The 18,551-nt window shown below is 35.4% G+C and overlaps 1 protein-coding gene across 4 annotated transcripts in view; it reads left to right on the top strand.

The window, feature by feature from the left end:
• LOC145669507 (uncharacterized) overlaps positions 1 to 14,849 on the top strand; it is a 167,870-nt gene extending 153,021 nt beyond the window's left edge. For 3 of the 4 annotated variants that reach the window (XM_081737690.1, XM_081737691.1, XM_081737689.1), the window contains exon 7: positions 6,775 to 14,849. In XM_081737690.1, coding sequence (XP_081593816.1) covers positions 6,775 to 8,678 — 1,904 coding nt within the window. In that variant the 3' untranslated portion in view covers positions 8,679 to 14,849. The remainder of the gene's footprint in view (positions 1 to 6,774) is intronic. The other variant, XR_014128203.1, reaches the window with a different exon arrangement.
• The last annotated feature ends 3,702 nt before the right edge of the window (positions 14,850 to 18,551 follow it).

Genomic DNA, 18,551 nt, shown 5'->3' with positions numbered 1-18,551 from the left:
TTTCGATTGTGTGCTTTTATCCGGGAAGGGGGGTCTCCAAAGGGCTCCAAATTTGATGGGAGGGATTTCTGGATGGAATTTTCCCGATATTCTCCAAATTTTCCCTGTAAAAGTACATTAGGGATCCCAATACATAGCACCTCTGGAAAGCTTACTTCATGCTGAAGAGAATGAACTATATATAAACCATGACTTTCCAATAAACAGTGTTGATGCAGTAGTTATTTCATTGCGAGTCTACGATGTTCTTTATACTAACAGGTTTATTGGGCCCCAGCAAATTACTTCTTTGTCCATGGCACCTAATTTTTTGTGCATGAACATATCTTTGTTATGTTTATCGAATGGACTAGGTTTGATTCAGATGTCCGGATGACAAGTTCATGTCCGTTTCTTGTGAGTTTTCCTCATTCACATGAGGCAAATGCCGGGGCGGAACTTATAGGTCCCAGACCGCTTCCTTCCTTCCCTTTCCCCGGATAGTGTGCTCGCCGAATGACGTCATCCCTCAAACGTGACAGGCTAAATGGCCATAAATTCCAAAAGCCCAGAAATCTAAATCCTAAATCTAATAGAGCAATCAATTTCTCTGTGGTTCTTAATTTCTTTTATTTGTGTTTTTGAACTTTTTCTGTTGCATTTCAACCTCTGTTTCTAGAAGTATAACTAGAATCTTTCTTATGCAGATAATAAGTGTAGAATTCTCAGTATTTGTACTGTAGAATTAGTACGACACAGACTCATGTCAATTATAATTTCTTTTAATATTAACATTATTACCAAACCAAAATACAATAACCATTGAAAAGGGCAAAGTAGTTAATATCTTAAATCTAACTTTCCCGAAATTTGTGTAAATCGATACGTAGAAATAATATCTTGGAGTCATCTCAGTTTCAACTTAGTTTAGTTTTATTGCATCCCCAGATTGTATACCTGACATTGGTTTTGGCAATTGCATACATAATTACATGTCACTAGATTTAAATTTACAGAAGTAAACGACAATATAAAAACAATTTTTGCAAAATTCGTAAATTCGACTAATTTTTCGTAAATTTAAGAATATTTCGTCTTAGTTTTATTACAGTAGGTAACATGTTATATAATTTTAGATATATGTGGCCTATTTTTTGATACATTATATTGCCATTAATGACCGAGCATCACAAAGAATTTGCTGAGCTTGTGCTGATAAGTTAGTATAACGTAAATCCACTATTCGCCATGACCACATTCTCGACATTCTTGGACGATGGACTTTGCGGCAGGGAATGTTCTGTATTCTTGTTGCAATATGATGAACAATGCGGTACTAATTTTGGGACGTTGTGGTCCTTCGATCAAGCAGCGGCCAATTCATCCCAAAGATGTGTAATAGGGTTGATATAGTGGCTTCTTTGGGCTAGATGTAGACCAGAACTGGCACCTTAATCTACTCAAACCACTGCATGAAGGCGTACGTTTTATGTACGCTGGCATTGTCATGTTGAAACATGTATGACTCACTACCGAGCTGTTGCCAATGGGTAGGTAGCAGAGAATTGTCGTAGGCTTCAGCATTCATGGCACCAGGCATCTCAGTCCAAATCATGAGAAACAAGCCAACAATCTGGTTTCTCCACTGCCAAATTTCACAATGGGAAGAATTCATCCCGCTAACTAGCACCCCCCTTCCATATGCCTGACCCATACACGCTCGTCAGATTGCTACAACATATAACATGATTCGTCACCCATAGGATGCTCTTTCACTGTTCAGCTGTCCACTTGCGTCGTGTTTTGCACCACTGTAATCGGCGGCGCGCGTTTAATTGTGATTCTTGGCTTATAGGCTGCAGCTTGCTCAGAAACCAAGCGCAAACGCCTCGCGACGAATAGTACTGTACTGGTATCACTCCCAGATGTTGGCCGAAACTGTACTGATACATATAAAATCATCCATGTTTTGTAAGCCGATCCATTTTATAAATTGCATTCTAATACTGGTTTTTAAATATATCGTGCATGAAATATATACATTCATTTATAACATTAGCTGCGACACTAGAAAAAACAATATATTCCTAGGGGCCACATGTATTATCAACACGGCGAATCCCATGTAGTTCGGATTCCACGTTAATCAGTAGGTTTCGTCTCATATAGCTTCGCTGCTGAAAGGGACATTAAAAACTCAAAATCAACTCAACTCAGCGTGTATTATCAAGTAAATAAGTGTTCTGTATATGAGGCAAATAGAGTTTGAAGAATTTTAGATTCGAAATTATACACTAGGAAGCAATATTTCTATCGATAAAATTTGAATGATTCCATTTTCAGCGTAAACTTATGTTCCGTCCTCCATTTGATTTTTCTTTCTTAAAAAAAAAGTCAATATTACGAAGACTATCGTATCATATTTACTAGAATATAAGCATCTCCCTAAAAAATTTCACGTCTGATTTGAGACGAATGTAATCAATCACCCTTGTGCGACATCAGAGAGAGAGTTAGGTAGTACATCTGTCCATTCTGAAAACGTATAAGCTTCGACTTCTACGTGCAGTGTTACGAACTAAAAAATTAGAAGTCTACGTTGTCAGCATTTTCAGTTCTCCGTTCCCCATTTCTCAACGGTATTCTGACGCAGGAAGATTAAACAAGGGCAGCGTTGTATGATTGACAATGGTGTTAGGGTAAGTCTCACCACTCGTCAACATTCTCACTATTATTATAAAATTTCTAATTTATTTTCATCGGCGCAAGTAGGATCGTTATTAAGTGCGAAGTGATGTAATTATACATAAATATAAGCTAGTGAACTTCTTCTAAGGAATGCTGTTACAAGAATCATACTTACTTTCACTTGTTGGATACTATTAATTTAAAGTGCGTAAGGGTTATTTTAACATAATGAAACATCAGCATTATTCTTGCATTTTAAATATTCCAATTTCTTTTCCTGGCAATAGGTAGAATTTCCATGAAATTTATCTTAAAAACCGTTTTTGGGTCTAATTTAAAACTAGAAGAACTTTTTGTTTAGTTTAACATCCACGTATATGCACCAAGGCTAAAGGAGACGGAGATAATACGATGGAAGGTAATGGTAGAATGAAGAGAATGGGAGGAAATGAAGTAACACCGAGAACGCCCACGCTCATGGTGTTTGTCCACCACAAAGTTCAGGGACCTCGCGCACCAGAGATAGAAGTAACAAAGAAATCATTATATTGCAATGTCTATTGGTAGAGATAATAATAGTCCGGGATTAGCACATCACCATATTATATTATAAGAATAGTTTTCTACAAAGTAGTTTACAAAATTTCTTTGTAAATGTGTTTTTTTTTTTTTTTTTTTTTTAATTATTTCTTAACTAATGATAAAGGTTAATTGAGGTATGCACGGAAGCCTTTTCGCCCAAAGGAGTTCCAGAGGTGGCATGTGATTAGAAATCTCCTTCCCCAATGCGAGTTCAGGAGTAAGTTTGAAATGGATTGATAGTTTGGACATCATCTCGTCCTCTTTTATAGGCGACTCCTGGGTAGTTGGTTCCTCGTCGGGTTCCGTTGTGCAGGCTTCGTGTCTTCCTGTTTATTTCATGTGTTGTCTGCTTGAATTGATGATTACAAAGAATAGCACGTGTTTTATAAATGTAACATGTGGTTGAAATAGTACACACTGAAAGGTGGAGATCCTTACAGTATGTTTTGTAAAGATTCATAATTTTAAAGTTCCTTCTTCTCGTGTTTGTATGTTTATAATACTAATTACAGAGTTACTTGCTGAAGGGCTTTACAGAAGTAATAAATTACAGAAGTCTTTATCTGTTTTCCTGACAAAAATAATTTTTTAAGAGCCGAGCTTAAAAAAGAAAGAAACAAAAGTAACTCGCCTTTATGCCCTGCAAAATTTATTCAAGTTTTGGTATATTTTCTACTAGGTTGTAATACTGACATTGCAAGTAAATATGATTTTACTTTTGTTTCCTGAAAATAAAGTTCCCTTTTAATCTCTTATGCAAAATATTGGTCAAATGGATCACATGTTATATCAGAAAACGACACAATGTTTTCAAATATTGTGGCTTTACCCTGGTAACTTCAATGGGCTTTTCAGAAATTACTCCTTAGTTTTGGCATCAAAGAAGGTTAACTAGACAAAGGTATGTTTTGAGGACACTCGAATTGGCAGTGAAACAGTTACCAAATCGCGTAAAGCAGATGGTTAAGTATTGTACTCTGTAGTTACAATATTTTCCCTACTACTCCTGGGCCAGATGAACCCATCTGGGAATCCGAGGCTAGAAAAAAAAATGTAGCCCCTACTGAGTTTGCCTATGGCATTTTTGTGAAGTACAGTTGGAACGTTAAGGGACTGTGTCTCATATTTTTGGTATATTTTGTCTTGTGATGTTGATGGTATCTTTTGTGGTTCTTTTTGGACAGCCAGCTGAGATTTTGATCCGAGTGAAGGCCCCCGGAGCTACAGCCCCACTAAGCCCCTCCCTTAATCCGGTTCTGCCTACTCCCATCACTTATTTAATTGTTGTAGAGTAAAATTATAAATAATGTAGCTCATTTGTGATTTAAAATACGTAGTATAGCTATTTTGTTTGTTCTACAACGAAATTATCACATGCATACTGCAGTATTATCGTTCAATTTTGCATCCCGGACTACCAAAAATGCAGGGGAAAAAAAGCCAGACCTAAAAGGAAATTGTAAGGATCTAGGGTCATTTTTTCGGACAGTCTCTGGAACGCAATCCCAATTTTTGTGTCCAGAACTGTACATTCTCAGGTGGGCTCATCCGATCTTCATGAATCTTAGTTTCATATCTTAGTATGCATATGACAAACTTTCTTGTCCATATGTTTCTCGTAGCTCTTCCTGCTGGTGCAGTAGATAGCGCGCGCGCCTATAGTGCACGGAGTCTTGGGTTCGATTCCCGGCGAAAGTGCTTTAAGGTGCCACCTTAATGCCAGTCTCATGTAGCCTCGGTGCTGAAAGGGGGTGCCCAATTTGGTAAAAATGTTGGTAAACGTTGTCAAGTGAATTTATTTAATCTTCATTAAACTTCTGTAGAAAGCATGTGTAATATTTTCATGTACAAACTTTTGTTTCTGGATTTCCCAGCTCGCGCCGTGTGGACTTTGTGGTGGACAAACACCGTGTGCGTGGGTTTCCTCGGGGTTCTCCCGTTTCCTCCCACTTTATTCATTTCACTCATTTCTCAGTATCACCGTCTCCTTTAGCCTCACCGGCATAACCGTGAGACGTTAAACTTAATGATTTCATTTCATTTCATTTTTTGTTTCTGGATTTTCGGACATTAAAGTTATTTTTACAACAAAAAAGGCCTCTTAATTTCTATTCACAAACTTACGAGGCTCCATCAGCGAAGACTGAGTTATTAAGGAGCGAACCTCAATGACCTCCTTCAAGTGCTCGTAATTCTTTGATAACGAAATTCAGAGTGGTGGAAGTGTTGTTAGCTGACCGCTCATTATCCGATTATTATGTACATGGTATCCTAGTGTTATGTGCTTTATTATACATAGGAATTTCTGCCACTTTTCATTATTGCTAACTTCGACTTTGTTGCGACCTTTAAATGTATTGTTGCTGTTGTTATTATGGCAACGGGAGTTGGTCAGTTACCAACAGTTCTGTGATATGTTGTAGATTCACCGCTGATTAACTGTTAGATGGAAATGATCTTATTATTATATGGATTATTATACAAAGATTTCTGACACCTTCCATTGTTGTGAACTTTGACTTCGTCACGGCCTTTAAATGTATTGTTGCACGAGTGTATGCATTTGTGCAAGGGTACGATCAAACTACACCAGTTCGCCAGTCGCCTACATACGAAGTAGTCCTTTGTTTCGCAGAAACATTGAATATATCCTCCATATTCCCCATACTTAGCTTTGCGTGACTTTTTCTCTTGTCTGAAAAGGGAGCTGTGTGTGGGCTTCAGAGGTCGTCGTGAAGAAATTTTAAGATTGATGGAAGATTATGTCAAAACCACGTGTTCCAGGACGTTGGGGGGAAATTGCGTTCAACTCAACGGAGACTGCTTTCAGAAAGGCCACACTAATCTGGACTCAGCCTAATGTATTCCATAATTGAAAAAAAAAAAAAAAAGAAGAAGAAAACATTCTGTTTTTGACTAGTCCTCGTACATGGAACAAGATTGTTAAACAATTAATGTAAGAAATAGAAATAATTATACAGTAGATTAGAATGTTGAAAATTGGTATGTACTTACCGACCGTATATTTCCGAATCAAAGACAAGGTTCTTTTGGCCGCAATTTCGTACCCCAAAAAAAGTGCGATCGCTTTGGTTTCGCGACATAGGATGTTGAACTGAGGGCACCAATGTTTACAATGACACTGAAGTTTCCAGTAAGAAAGACTAAAGGAGGACTGTATTAGCGCTGTTAAAATTATTCGAATTTGTCCGAATAACTGTTCGAATATTGAATACTATTGAAATTTCAACAGCACTAGTATGTATCTGATTCGATTTTTAGTGTAGTTGTATTGTAAGTTTTGAAAATGTACTCAGTATGTGCTGTAGGTTTTTCGTAAACCTTCCTTTCAAGAATGCGAGTCAGAAATGTACGGTAACAACAAAGATTTTCTAAAATCATTTTTATTTATTTATTTATTTATTTATTTATTTATTTATTTATTTTTCTGTTCTATAGGAAGATTCATTCGTAATATTTATCTTGGTTCTGTACTGACCTTTCTTTTCATTTTCTTTGTTGTAGACACTCGTTGCGGTGAGGACGAAGATATAATCATTGAGAAGGACACCAAGAGTTCAGTGAATGCGAATCGTGTCTCTGTGAAGGAAAATAAAAAGTATTCCAAATATTTCTCTGGCGTTGGTGATGATGATGATGGGATTAGTATAACTGTGGTCAAGGCTGGGACTGACGAAAGCGAAAATCGGACGCTTAGCAGGCAAAATGTCGAAGCTGATGTGACAGTGACGTGTATTCCTTGTGATGAGCCGGTGACTCTTACGAAACCAAAGACGATCAAGGAGGAAGAGAACGATGTTGAAGTTACGGAAATAATAAAAAGTTCCAAACGTCAGCGAAGGAAGCGATCCGAAACAGTTCCTAAAGATCTAGTTCCAAGTGGCAAAAGAACTAGAAGAAGGCGTAGTGTGTTAGAAAGTAACAGTTTGTCAGTAACTCCAATTGTTGTGGATTTAGATTCCAATGGTGAGAAAACGGAACCAGAGGTTATGTCATTACCATTGAAACAGACGTTGGTACAGGTGTCTGCTTCTGACCCATCAAACGTTACGACTAATATTCCTACGTCTGTCTACGTCCTGCCTGGTCAAACAAGCTCGAATATTACTACTACAACCAATAGTGTGAAAAGCATTTCTAGTACTTCCCTCTCAGGTACTCCGAGAACAGTAAATCGTATGAACTCAAATATTGCAGAAAATACAGCAAAACGAGACTTTATAGCTCTTACTTCAGGAGGTAGACAATTAAAATTTGTTAATTTAGGTAGTTTTCCGCCAAATGTAAATGTATCTGCAAAAGGGGCAACAGTACCAAGTGATATACCAACGTTCGCCCAATTGCCCCTATCAACAGCAGGTAGTCAGCAAACAAAATACTACCGTCTTTGGCCTAAACCAACGGTAGTTTCTCCTCCGTTTAGTGAAAAGGCGTCTCCGACCGGAGTTGCGCATCCTTTAACGACAAAACACATTTCCGTCCCAATTTCAAGCATGCCATTTGTGTCTACGACAATGAGTACCTCATCAGGATTTGTAACAACAAAAAGTTCCGCAGTTGTTTCAGTGGCAAATACTTTACCCGTATCTGTCAACATTGTGTCTTCAAAAGCAGGCTCTGTCTGTTCTGCAGCGCCAGTGAATGTAGCTGGGCAGCTGCCCATATACACCCAAACGGGAACAGCCTCCAATTTGCCAGTGTTTCGACTTCGTCCAAAATATACAATTGTTCAGCCCAAAAGTAGTGGCGACACGAATTTAGCAGTGCGTGGGTTGAGTGAAGCTCAAACGAGTGGCAAGTTCATCAAATTGGCTCCAGGAACTGGAAAGATGCCATCACTTGCGTATGTACTTGATGGCGGGAAAATGGTTGCCAAACCAACTTCTTCAGAAACAAAATTAGAGTCGGTATCTCAGTGTAAATTATCAGTGTCCCCGGCATCGAATGTTCATTTGAGACCTCTTCCAGTCGGGTCTACAGTAAAAACTGTTCCGTTAATAGTGCATAAAGGTATGGGAAGCAACCCGCCCGCAGTTATTCCTATGAAAAGTGCATCAGTGATCCGGGTGTTGAAATCGGCACCTCCGAAAGAAAAAGATATGGGTGAAATTTCCCAAACTGTTGTATCTGCAGAAGTAAACAGTACAATCCCCTCTGCTTCAGTCAACAGGACTACAGAAGATGCTCTGATTGTAACTCCTGTGACGAAACAAGTACCTGAAAACACTTTCACCGTAGATGAAGCTAGTAGTAGTAATAGTGAAATGTCTGTTGTTAATGCGACGAATGATGATAATAGTAAAAGTGTGCAAGAACAAAGTTTATCGAAAGAAAGTGCTAATGTTGCAGTAGAACAAGACATTTGTTCAAAGAAAAGCGAAAAAGTTACCAACATAGAAATTTCTTGACTGTAGTAAGTGTGCCATTTGTGTTCTCAAGAGAGAAAAATGTAACATGAATGAGAAGTACATTATATATATAAAAAAATATTTTTTTTCTGAACTAGTCAGCGATAAAAATGCACTAGAAATTGTTAACACTGTATGATGAAGTACATTTGTAGACTTTTTATGTTTCTTTTGTGTATATCGATACGTGTAAATATTGTGTTGTCATTTTTTTTAAAAACAGAGAATGATGTTTAGAAGAATGTATTGTTTAACAAAGCACCTACGCTCCGAAATGTTGATCCCAGGTGTTTTATGTGAAGTATTTCAAATGAGTTACAAGATACGTGATGGATACAAGTGAATCCAAAGCCGAGAAAGATATTTAATATGTTCCTTAGAGTTTTCTTGCTTTACGTGTTAAAAAAGAAATGTTAGTTGATACGTAGAACATATTTTTTTTTTGTTTGTTCTTGTAAGAGTGTAATTAGTTTAATCTTTTCCTTTATTTCTTCAAGAAACTTTTTCATGGAAAGGAACCCCAAATGTGTTCCCAATGAAATATTGTAAACATTGTTAACATATCATGATTGACTTGGTTGAGTGATCTAAAAATTACGTTTTCACAAACTTTAACGATTTCAACTATTACTGTTACAAAGTTACTTTGGAAACAAAGAATGAATTGAATGTATTAACACGTTCATAGATTATACAGGGTATTTTTAAAACATCACCGACAACGTTTGGGAGGTGATTCCTGACACCAAGATAAGACAAAAAGTATAGACCGACCTGGGTGTACAAATGCTTCCTTTCGGAGTTATAAGTTGCCGAAAACATGAAAAAATGAACTTTAAAGGTCCATAACTCATAAACTATGGGACCTACCGTAGTTGGATCAAAACTTAATTAAGAAACTAGTATGTGCACTATCCAAATATCCATGTTTCAGAATCCTGCAGTACTTCCGCAATAATTTTTATCGAGGTAGTTAGTGAGTACTTCAAATTATATGCCCGTAACGAAACTCCCTCTATAAAAATTGTTGCGTGAGTACCTTAGGATTCCGAAATATGTATTTTTGGATAGCGCACATATTAGTTCCTAAGTGAAGTCTTGACCAGACTACAGTTGGTACTATAGTTTTGGAGCTGTGGACTTTTTAAAGTTCATTTTTTCATGTTTTCGGCAGTCCATAACTCCGAAAGGAAGCATTTGTGCACCAAGGTTGGTCTATACTTTTTGTTTTATCTTAGTGTCAGGAATCACCTCTCAAACGTTGTTGGTGTAGTTTTGAAACACCCTGTATATGTAAACAGACTGAAGCCAAATAAGAGAGAGGATAAAACAATACCATTGCATATGTTTTTCTTTGTTTCTTTTCAGTGGTATGTTGCTACCTAATCGTAAATTAAGCCAATGTTAGATTTCGAAAACTCATTATTTTCTGAGGAAAATAAGTGTTATTGTTCCGAGTTTAATAACAGTTTGTAATATTGAATTCGGAACAATAGCTCGTGAGACAAAAATTGTTCTTCAAATGTTTATATTTTTCTTTTCCCTCCTGGTGAAAATGTGAACTGTCAAAAACTAAAATTTAGCTGTTTCGACCTAATCCATGCAAAGACATTTTTAAAGCCTCTCATTATCTGGTTACAGTTCTTCGTCTCCTGTGTAATATGTTAACAGTACTGCAACGATTTGAATGTTGTCAAATTAATATATATTCCTGATGCTCATATAAAATCTAATAGTTTTGTAATGTATGACATGTCTAAGCCCATCTGATTTCGCAAATATTCTTAAGAAATAATTGTGGTATACACAGGTTTCAAGTGAAGATTTCTCATTGTTTTTAATAATATTATGCTTTTCCTTCCCATCATTCATTCATTTGACTTGTTGAACATGTAAATATAATTTATGCATGTACTATTTCGTTCATGATCATTTTTCGACATGTTTTTCCTATTTAATTTTACACAACACCCTAGGAACAAGCAAATATATATATATATATATATATTATTTATAATAGTTACTGTTGCTTGCTTAGTTTCGCACAAAACTAGATAAAAGTTTTTTTTTCTTTAAAAAAAAAGAAAAAAAGTCTGTAATTTCTGTTATTGTAGTACTGGTTTACATGTAATTAGGCCGATTTATATCTGTTATGTTCTATTTAAGTATGTGGCTTTCTTAATTGAAACTGTTTGTGAGTCCTCCAATCAATAATAATAATAATAATTTTCATGCTGTTTCTACGGAATTTTCTAGTACTTCAAAATATAATTCGAACATTTAGTGTCATGAAATATTGTTCTGGTGGTAGTCAGTTCGTTGCCAAAACGTCTAATATCATATTTGGTTGAAAGGTGATTTTTTTTTTTTTTCTAATCAAGAACATTTCGATAACAATACTTACACAGTAAAACCTGTCTTTAGCGGAATCGAACGGGACTCGCAAAAATTTCTGTTAATTTCCGGTTATTGAAAGTAGACCTATGCAAGAAGAAAAAAGTGCATTCATATAATGGACATGCTGAAATAAAGTAAAATGCTGTAAGTATGTAAGTCAATTTGTAGTATTTATTTCTACTACGAATTAATACAGCAAAATTTACAATGAACATAAAAAACACTGTATACACGTTAACTTAAAATACTGCATACACGTTAACTTACTTTTTCCAATATTCGAGGGGAATTTTCTGTACACACCGTGGCTTTTCTGCTCAACTTTACACAAAGACTTTAGCCTGAGAAACCACATGAAGCATATCAGTGTCATTTCGACGTAAAGCATAAGAGTTCCTTTAAATTTCGACAGAATTTTGGTGTCTGTAGCGTACACTCTTTCTACTCAATGCCTTATTTCTCTTTTTCCTCCAACTCCTCTTCTTCTTTCAGACTTTTTATTTAATTCTCAATTAAAGCATGTATACTTGTCGTGTCTTCTTCGATTTGCACATCACTGAGTAATTTTGCTAGAACTATATGTAACCTCCCATAGAATGTCTAATAAATTTCTAAATGCTGCACTCCGAAACTTGAAATTTTCCGTTAAGAGGCTTATTTTGATTTTCGTTGTCGACGTAATACAGTTTCCGTTGAATGAAGGGAATTTTAACACGAATTTTGCCAGTAAATTCATGGGACCGTGAATATTTCCATTTAACACAAGTTTTTTTTGTTTAATAAAGGGTCTATTAAAGACAGGTTTTACTGTACTAAATGTCTAAAAATTAGAAAGTTACACAGAGATTCTAAGATCCTATTTGAATTTTGTTGCATTTTGAGATACATGCATATCGTTAAATAAGAATAATACTCTCGAAAAATTACATGAAAGTTTTATTAGTCACTATCAAGATTACATACCTCGAAGTTTATATGTACAGTGATATGAGTAAGTCTTTCAGTTGATTACTAGTTGAACAATGATTTGTTGCATGAATATTTTACAAATGACACCAGTATTTCTGTTATTTATAATGATAACGAGTTATTCTGAGAGGGGTTTGTAATTTGATGTTGCAGATCGTATAAACAGGGTGTTTCAAAACAACAACAACAACAACATTTCTGAGGTGATTCCTGACACCAAGATAAGACAAAAAGTATAGACCAACCTGGGTGCACAAATGCTTTCTTTGGGAGTTACAGGCTGCCGAAAACATGAAAAGATGAAGTATAAAAGTCCATAACTCCAAAACTATGGGACATATCGTAGTCGGGTGAAGACTTCACTTAGGAACTATCCATAAATACATGTTTCAGAATCCTAAGGTACTCACGCAACACTTTTTATAAGAGGTAGTTTGGCTGCGGGCATATAATTTGAAGTACTCACCAACTACCACTATAAAAATTGTTGTGGAAGTACCGCAGGATTCTGAAACCTGTAATTTTCGATTGTGCACATACTAGTTCCTAAGTGATGTCTTGACCCGACTATGATCAGTCCTAAAGTAGTGGAACTTTGGACCTTTTAAGTTCATTTTTTCATGTTTTCGGGAGCCTATAACTCCGAAATGACTGATTTCTGCATCCGGGTTGGTCTATACTTTTTGACTTGTCTTGGTGTCAGGAATCACCTCCGAAACGTTGTCGATGTTGTTTTAAAACACCCTGTATACAAACAATATACGATAATCGTCTACATTATAGATGCTATAAGGCAAGAGTAAAACGTTCTTAAACATATTAGTTTTATTATATAGTATTATTTAAATCTCTGTGTTTATTTTCTGTAATCAAATTGAGAGAAAAAGAGTCCCAGTGTGGGTGTTTTCCAATAATCAGTGATAACTTCTGTAAAAGAAAGAAAAAAAAATCGGTTTGTTAGTGTGAAGACAGTTGAGAAAAGTTGGCTTCAAGTCGTCATAAAGAACCATAAAGTAAAATTTTATTTTGAGAATATTCAGATAATGAAATACAACGATATATATTCTCTGAAATAATTGAATGCTTTATAAATAGTACAATATAATATAATATTGAGAAAGATTCGTTATTGTATATTCTGTTTAGTTCATGCGTATGTATGACTTCTTTGGTGTATTTTAAGTGGGTATGTACGTTAAGAGCATGACATACTAAAAATAATACAAACTTCACCATTTTTCTTGTGCTTGTTTCTCATAAGTGAAAGGAGATAATGAAATGCAACTTACCACAATCATAGATAATGTTATTATACAACAGAAAATATGAACCTGAAGAACTTTCAGTGCTGCCATCCATAGAAATTACAGTGTTGCCAGATTAACATTTAAGATAACGACTAGAGGAACGAACTCAACTGTATTTGATTACGTATCACGTTGTTTTGGTATCATGTGATCTACTTTTTAAATAACATTATTATTTAATTTTAATAACTGTATGGTAAAACTATTTTGTTTATTACAAACTAAACGTAACTATTATTTAAAATGTAGTTCACAGGATTTCAAAACAACATGATACGTAATCAAATGCAGTTGAGTTTGTTCCTCTAGTCGCTGGAGATTTTGGAGCAAATGTTATTTCCACAACACTAATTTCTATGGATGGCAACACTGAAAACTTTAAAGTTCGTATTTCCTGTTGTAGAATAACATTATCAGTGATTGTAATAAGTTACATTTCATTATCTTCTTTCACGTATGAAAAAACAAGCAAAAGAAAAGTGGTAAATTTTGTATTATTTTTAGTATGTCAGGATCTTAACTTTTGCGAAATGCTAAAATAGTGAAATTCGGAATGTCGTCTCTGTACAGATTTTTTTCTTCTTTTTTTTCATATAAATCTTGGAATATTGCAAGTTCTTTGATGGAATAAACTGTACCCGGGGTTAAGTATACTTGGCGGTCTGAACATTTTCTAAGTTAAGCTGTGTACTATATTTGATATTTTATCAGTTTCCACGAATCAGTTAATATAATCATGTAAACAGTGTAGAATTAAAGTACACGATGTCACTGTATCTTAATCTTAATATTTCACAAAGACTGCTGGAAGTCAAATAATCCAAAAGGTAATTATTGTCTTGTTTCTTCAAAACTCTCCAGAAAAAAAAAAAAAAAAAAAAAAAGTTTTGGTTCAAACACAGTACGTGTAAAATGGAATTTAATTGTACATGTATTATTCTCTTATTTATTTTTGTGGCGTGTATTTCTCTGTGCTTTTTTTTTTTTTTTTTGTCGTACAGGAGAATATGCTATAAAAATTCACGGAAATGTGAAATTTAAAAATTCGTAATGAATTCAAATTGAAGATATAATGATACAGCCTTAAAACCATATACATTTTATTATTATAAATCAATTATTTTTCCTTATTATTTTCAGTATTGTGATTAAATGAATTGATTTGTAAATTTCTGATAAATTAAATTCTTGTGTTGATACAAGATATTTTAGGAAAGTGTAAAAAAAAAATTGCAAACTGCTCTTTGAAATAACTATAACGATACAAAAAAGGATAAAATCGTACGCTTTATTCGAAAGCGAACATTTAGACCTACTTTGTTTTCATTTGCTTCAGGTGTGAGCGTGCAGCTTCATTTTATGTTGTCGAATTTTGGAGAATCATGATATGTTAATAGTGTGAACGTCCGTGCTTACTTATGTCAAGACTTGTCTTTTTTTTTTTTTTTTTCAGTGATTCTACGTGTAAATCATTAAAATAAAAAACTTTCTTTTTTTCTGTTGGAATTTTTATTTTACCCAGTTGAGTAGATCTTGTACTTGAGTTTCCTTGCAGGTAACTAAAGCATGGGACAAATTTTATGGCCTGTGGTCTAAGCAAATGAAACGAAGGCTTGAGACACGACGTTGCTATGTGGTGAAGGGGCGTGGCTAAACAGATGCACTACAGCGCGAAGAAGTGAGCAGGGTGGCAGATAGACTGATGTCAATGTTTAAGGGCTGAATAAAAATCAATGCAGGGTTCCTACTGGTCAGAAAAGTTAGAGGAAAAAGCTCGAAATCAAAAGTTTTATAAAATATATATTTTTTTAACATTAATTGTACACCGATTTCAGCTTAGCCAACCATTATAATACCTATTTTTATGGGAGATAAGTGGAATGTACAGTCAGAAACTAAATAAAATATAGGTTGGAGTATAAGGAATGATAACTATAATCTATACTTAATATTGTTTCTGACTTTACATATGAGCAATTGATTATTATTTGTCTCTATAGAATAAATGTGCTCATATACAAATATTCACCGTTTTTATTCCTTATTTATATGTCGACGTCATCCGATACCTGTTGTGAAAGTCAAAGAAATAGATTTCTCCAGATCAGTAGGAACTCTGTAATGGCAACATTGTTACAATTCGTAAATGGCTTTATCCACGGTACACGTTAAAATCCATGCAATCGCCTTCCATTTCAATTATCTTCTGCTACATGTATGAGAGGCGTCGGACTCTGTCAGCATGTCAATGTCCTGCAGGGATCATCATATGCCTCCGATGAGTGCTTCACGCAAAGTGTTTCCTTCATTTTGGCGGGAAGATCGTCACGAAATCCCTGAAAACAATGTTGAGCATTGCGCCCACGTGCAACTTCAATTTTGATCCACGTATCTTCTTCGTCTTTCCGAAACTTTTTATTATGTCACTCTCACTTTTCTCCTCTGCTTCGCGGTATTGCTGCTTTTGACTGAATAACAGTCATTTCCATTCGCCACGCTTCATCATCATATACCCCTTATGGTGCTGACACACAGCCCTCTGACCCGAGAACAGTTGCCACTACTTTTATCCAACCTGTCTATACAACGAGATGGCAACACCAGAGCCCTCTCTCATTTGCTAACAGCGTTTCAAGGGAACTCGGAACACCGCCTTCAAATGCCATCGACTTCATTTCACGCTTTAATTCAGTGGGAATATTGTATGGCCTCTTGATTTTTCAGGGCTTAAGTGGGAAACGCTTCTCCAGTTTCTATGTTCCTTGTTCGTATATGTTCCATAGACATCTTCATTCAGCTTCGGTGCATTAGATAGTTTTGAGAAATATATATATGCAATTAACAAATACAGTATACGTTTTATAGAGTAGGGTAGCCACAGGGAGTGAGATAAGGAGACCTTGGAGGCATTGCAGAAGAGCCGCGTCATCCTAACAATGAAGACCGATCCATCGTTGGGGGGGAAAAAAACCTAATTCAACCAATTCTGTACTTGAAGCGCCATCTTGTTGCCAGATGATCTTTTTTTCTCACGATCCAGGTGAGAGTAGATCTAGCATGTTACACTTCAATTGCTGAGTTACATCTTTCCGTTTATAAATTTGTATCACAGGAAAAAGAACTGACTATCCTACCCATGCCTAACTGGCTTAGAGACATCACCTATCTGTGATAAGGTAAGTGGACTAGAACTTTCTTTCGGGCAGAGTAAAATGAAGAATTTGCTGTAAAGTAAATGTACCTTTGTACCTCGGAGATACTTATTCGTAACGTATAATTTCGATCAGCGTTGCGTTGTGATTTCGGTTGGCATCATGTCAACAGAAGAATCTTTACTTAATTTTGAGAAAAGTGGCCTAGATAGGGACAGTTTAAAGAGCGACAAAGCATGAGCCTTGCATAATTTCAGTTTTTCACCATATGTGTTAATTCCACAGTTTTTAAATTATAAAATTTTTAAACATGTCCATAATCTATATATCGTCGCCTAAGATTCAACACCGCGGAAGTAACATTTCACCAACTTCTAAGAGAGAGAGAAAAAAATAAAAAAACGGTTTGATAACTAGCGTTAGCCTGATTATACGCGGTATTACTTTTAAGGGAATAACAGTCATTTGTCGCGATATATGGTACTACGTAACCAGATTGTGCGCCATCATATGCTGATTCTAATGGTGTCAAAAACTCAAATTCGCCAAAATTGGAGATATATTTGTGTTGAATCTCAGGCGACGGCATATAAAATTGTGATTTTATACTTCTTGAACCACGAGACCGATCTCGAACAAATTTTCAACATACATGAGGTTTGGAGCTGCAATGGATTTTATCGTTTCACTTTGACGGTGCAACTTGGGAGGGGGAGAGAGAGAAAATGAAAGTAACCAATATTAGTACTGAATCCATAGTTTTCGGGGTCGCTGAGATGAAAAATGACACTTCCGATGCCGCTTAAATCCAAATTCAGCCCGCAACTTGGAGAAGGAGATTTTATATATATTAAGGTGGAGTGGAAACATCGAAGTTTGGAAATTTGAAATTGGCTAGTGTGCAAAAGTTGTCATTCAGTCCCTACAAAATCCACACACACACACAAAAAAAAAAAAACTTAAAATCAGATATTTTCTGCCTCCCTAACGACCTTAAAAATGGGCAAAAATCCATTTTTTTATTTTTAGAAAATCGAATTTAACAAATTTGAAATCGGCTAGTGTGCAAAAGTCATTCGGTCCCTACAAAATCTGAGAAAAAAAAAATCATGCAGATCAGATATCTTCTGCCTCCCCAACGACCTTGAAAAATGGTAAAAATCGAGTTTTTTTAACGTTTTTATTTATTTTTAGAAAATCGAATTTAACAAATCTGACATCAGCTGATGTGCAAAAGTTGTCATTCGGCTTTTACATAATCTGCAAATTTTAATGGTTTAAAAATATTAAAACTACTTATAGTGGTGAACAACAATGTTCTTATTTCAAAGGTAAAGTTTTCAATCAGAAGATATTATCTGATTTTTATGAAATTTTTTGTGGATTTTGTAGGTACTGAATGACAACTTTTGCACACTAGCCAATTTCAAATTTTCAAAATTCGATTTTTTCACTTCACCCTAATATATATATATATATATATATATATATATATATATATATATATATATATATATATATATATACACGATGGAAAATTATTGTCGAATCCATGGTTTTCTGGGTCGCTGAGACACAGTGACACCTCTGGTGCCGTTTAAATCCATATTCAGCTCTTTTTTATGTACAAAATGAGACTTATTCTTCCCGTGCGAGGAATGGGTATTCCGCTAATAAGAAATAAAAACTGAAAAATCAAGTTTTAATTTTAACAAGAATTGTCAGGGTCAAATTATTTTCGAATTAAAACTTTGGATCTGCTCACAGTACTCAGCGCGGAGGTAAGATCACGTTTCGTAGTTCAGATAACCGGAATAAAAGAATAGAGAAGACACTATGTGAAAAGAAGCATGAAAATCATATTGCAGACAATTTATGTGTATTTAATACTAGCAGCGTTCACCCCGCTTCGCTGCGGTCACCCCGGAACGCAATAAACTTTGTTACTTAGATAATTTTTACTTTTTCGCTTTCAAGTGATATGATAAAAACCATAGAAGATTGCAGTAAATGTTAACATTATATCGCCTGTCATTTATGTTAACCCG

This window comes from Thermobia domestica, chromosome 14 (assembly GCF_964235325.1).
Source record: "Thermobia domestica chromosome 14, izTheDome1.hap1.1, whole genome shotgun sequence".
Taxonomy (NCBI): Eukaryota; Metazoa; Arthropoda; class Insecta; order Zygentoma; family Lepismatidae; genus Thermobia; species Thermobia domestica.
This window is presented reverse-complemented; position numbering and strand designations above follow the sequence as displayed.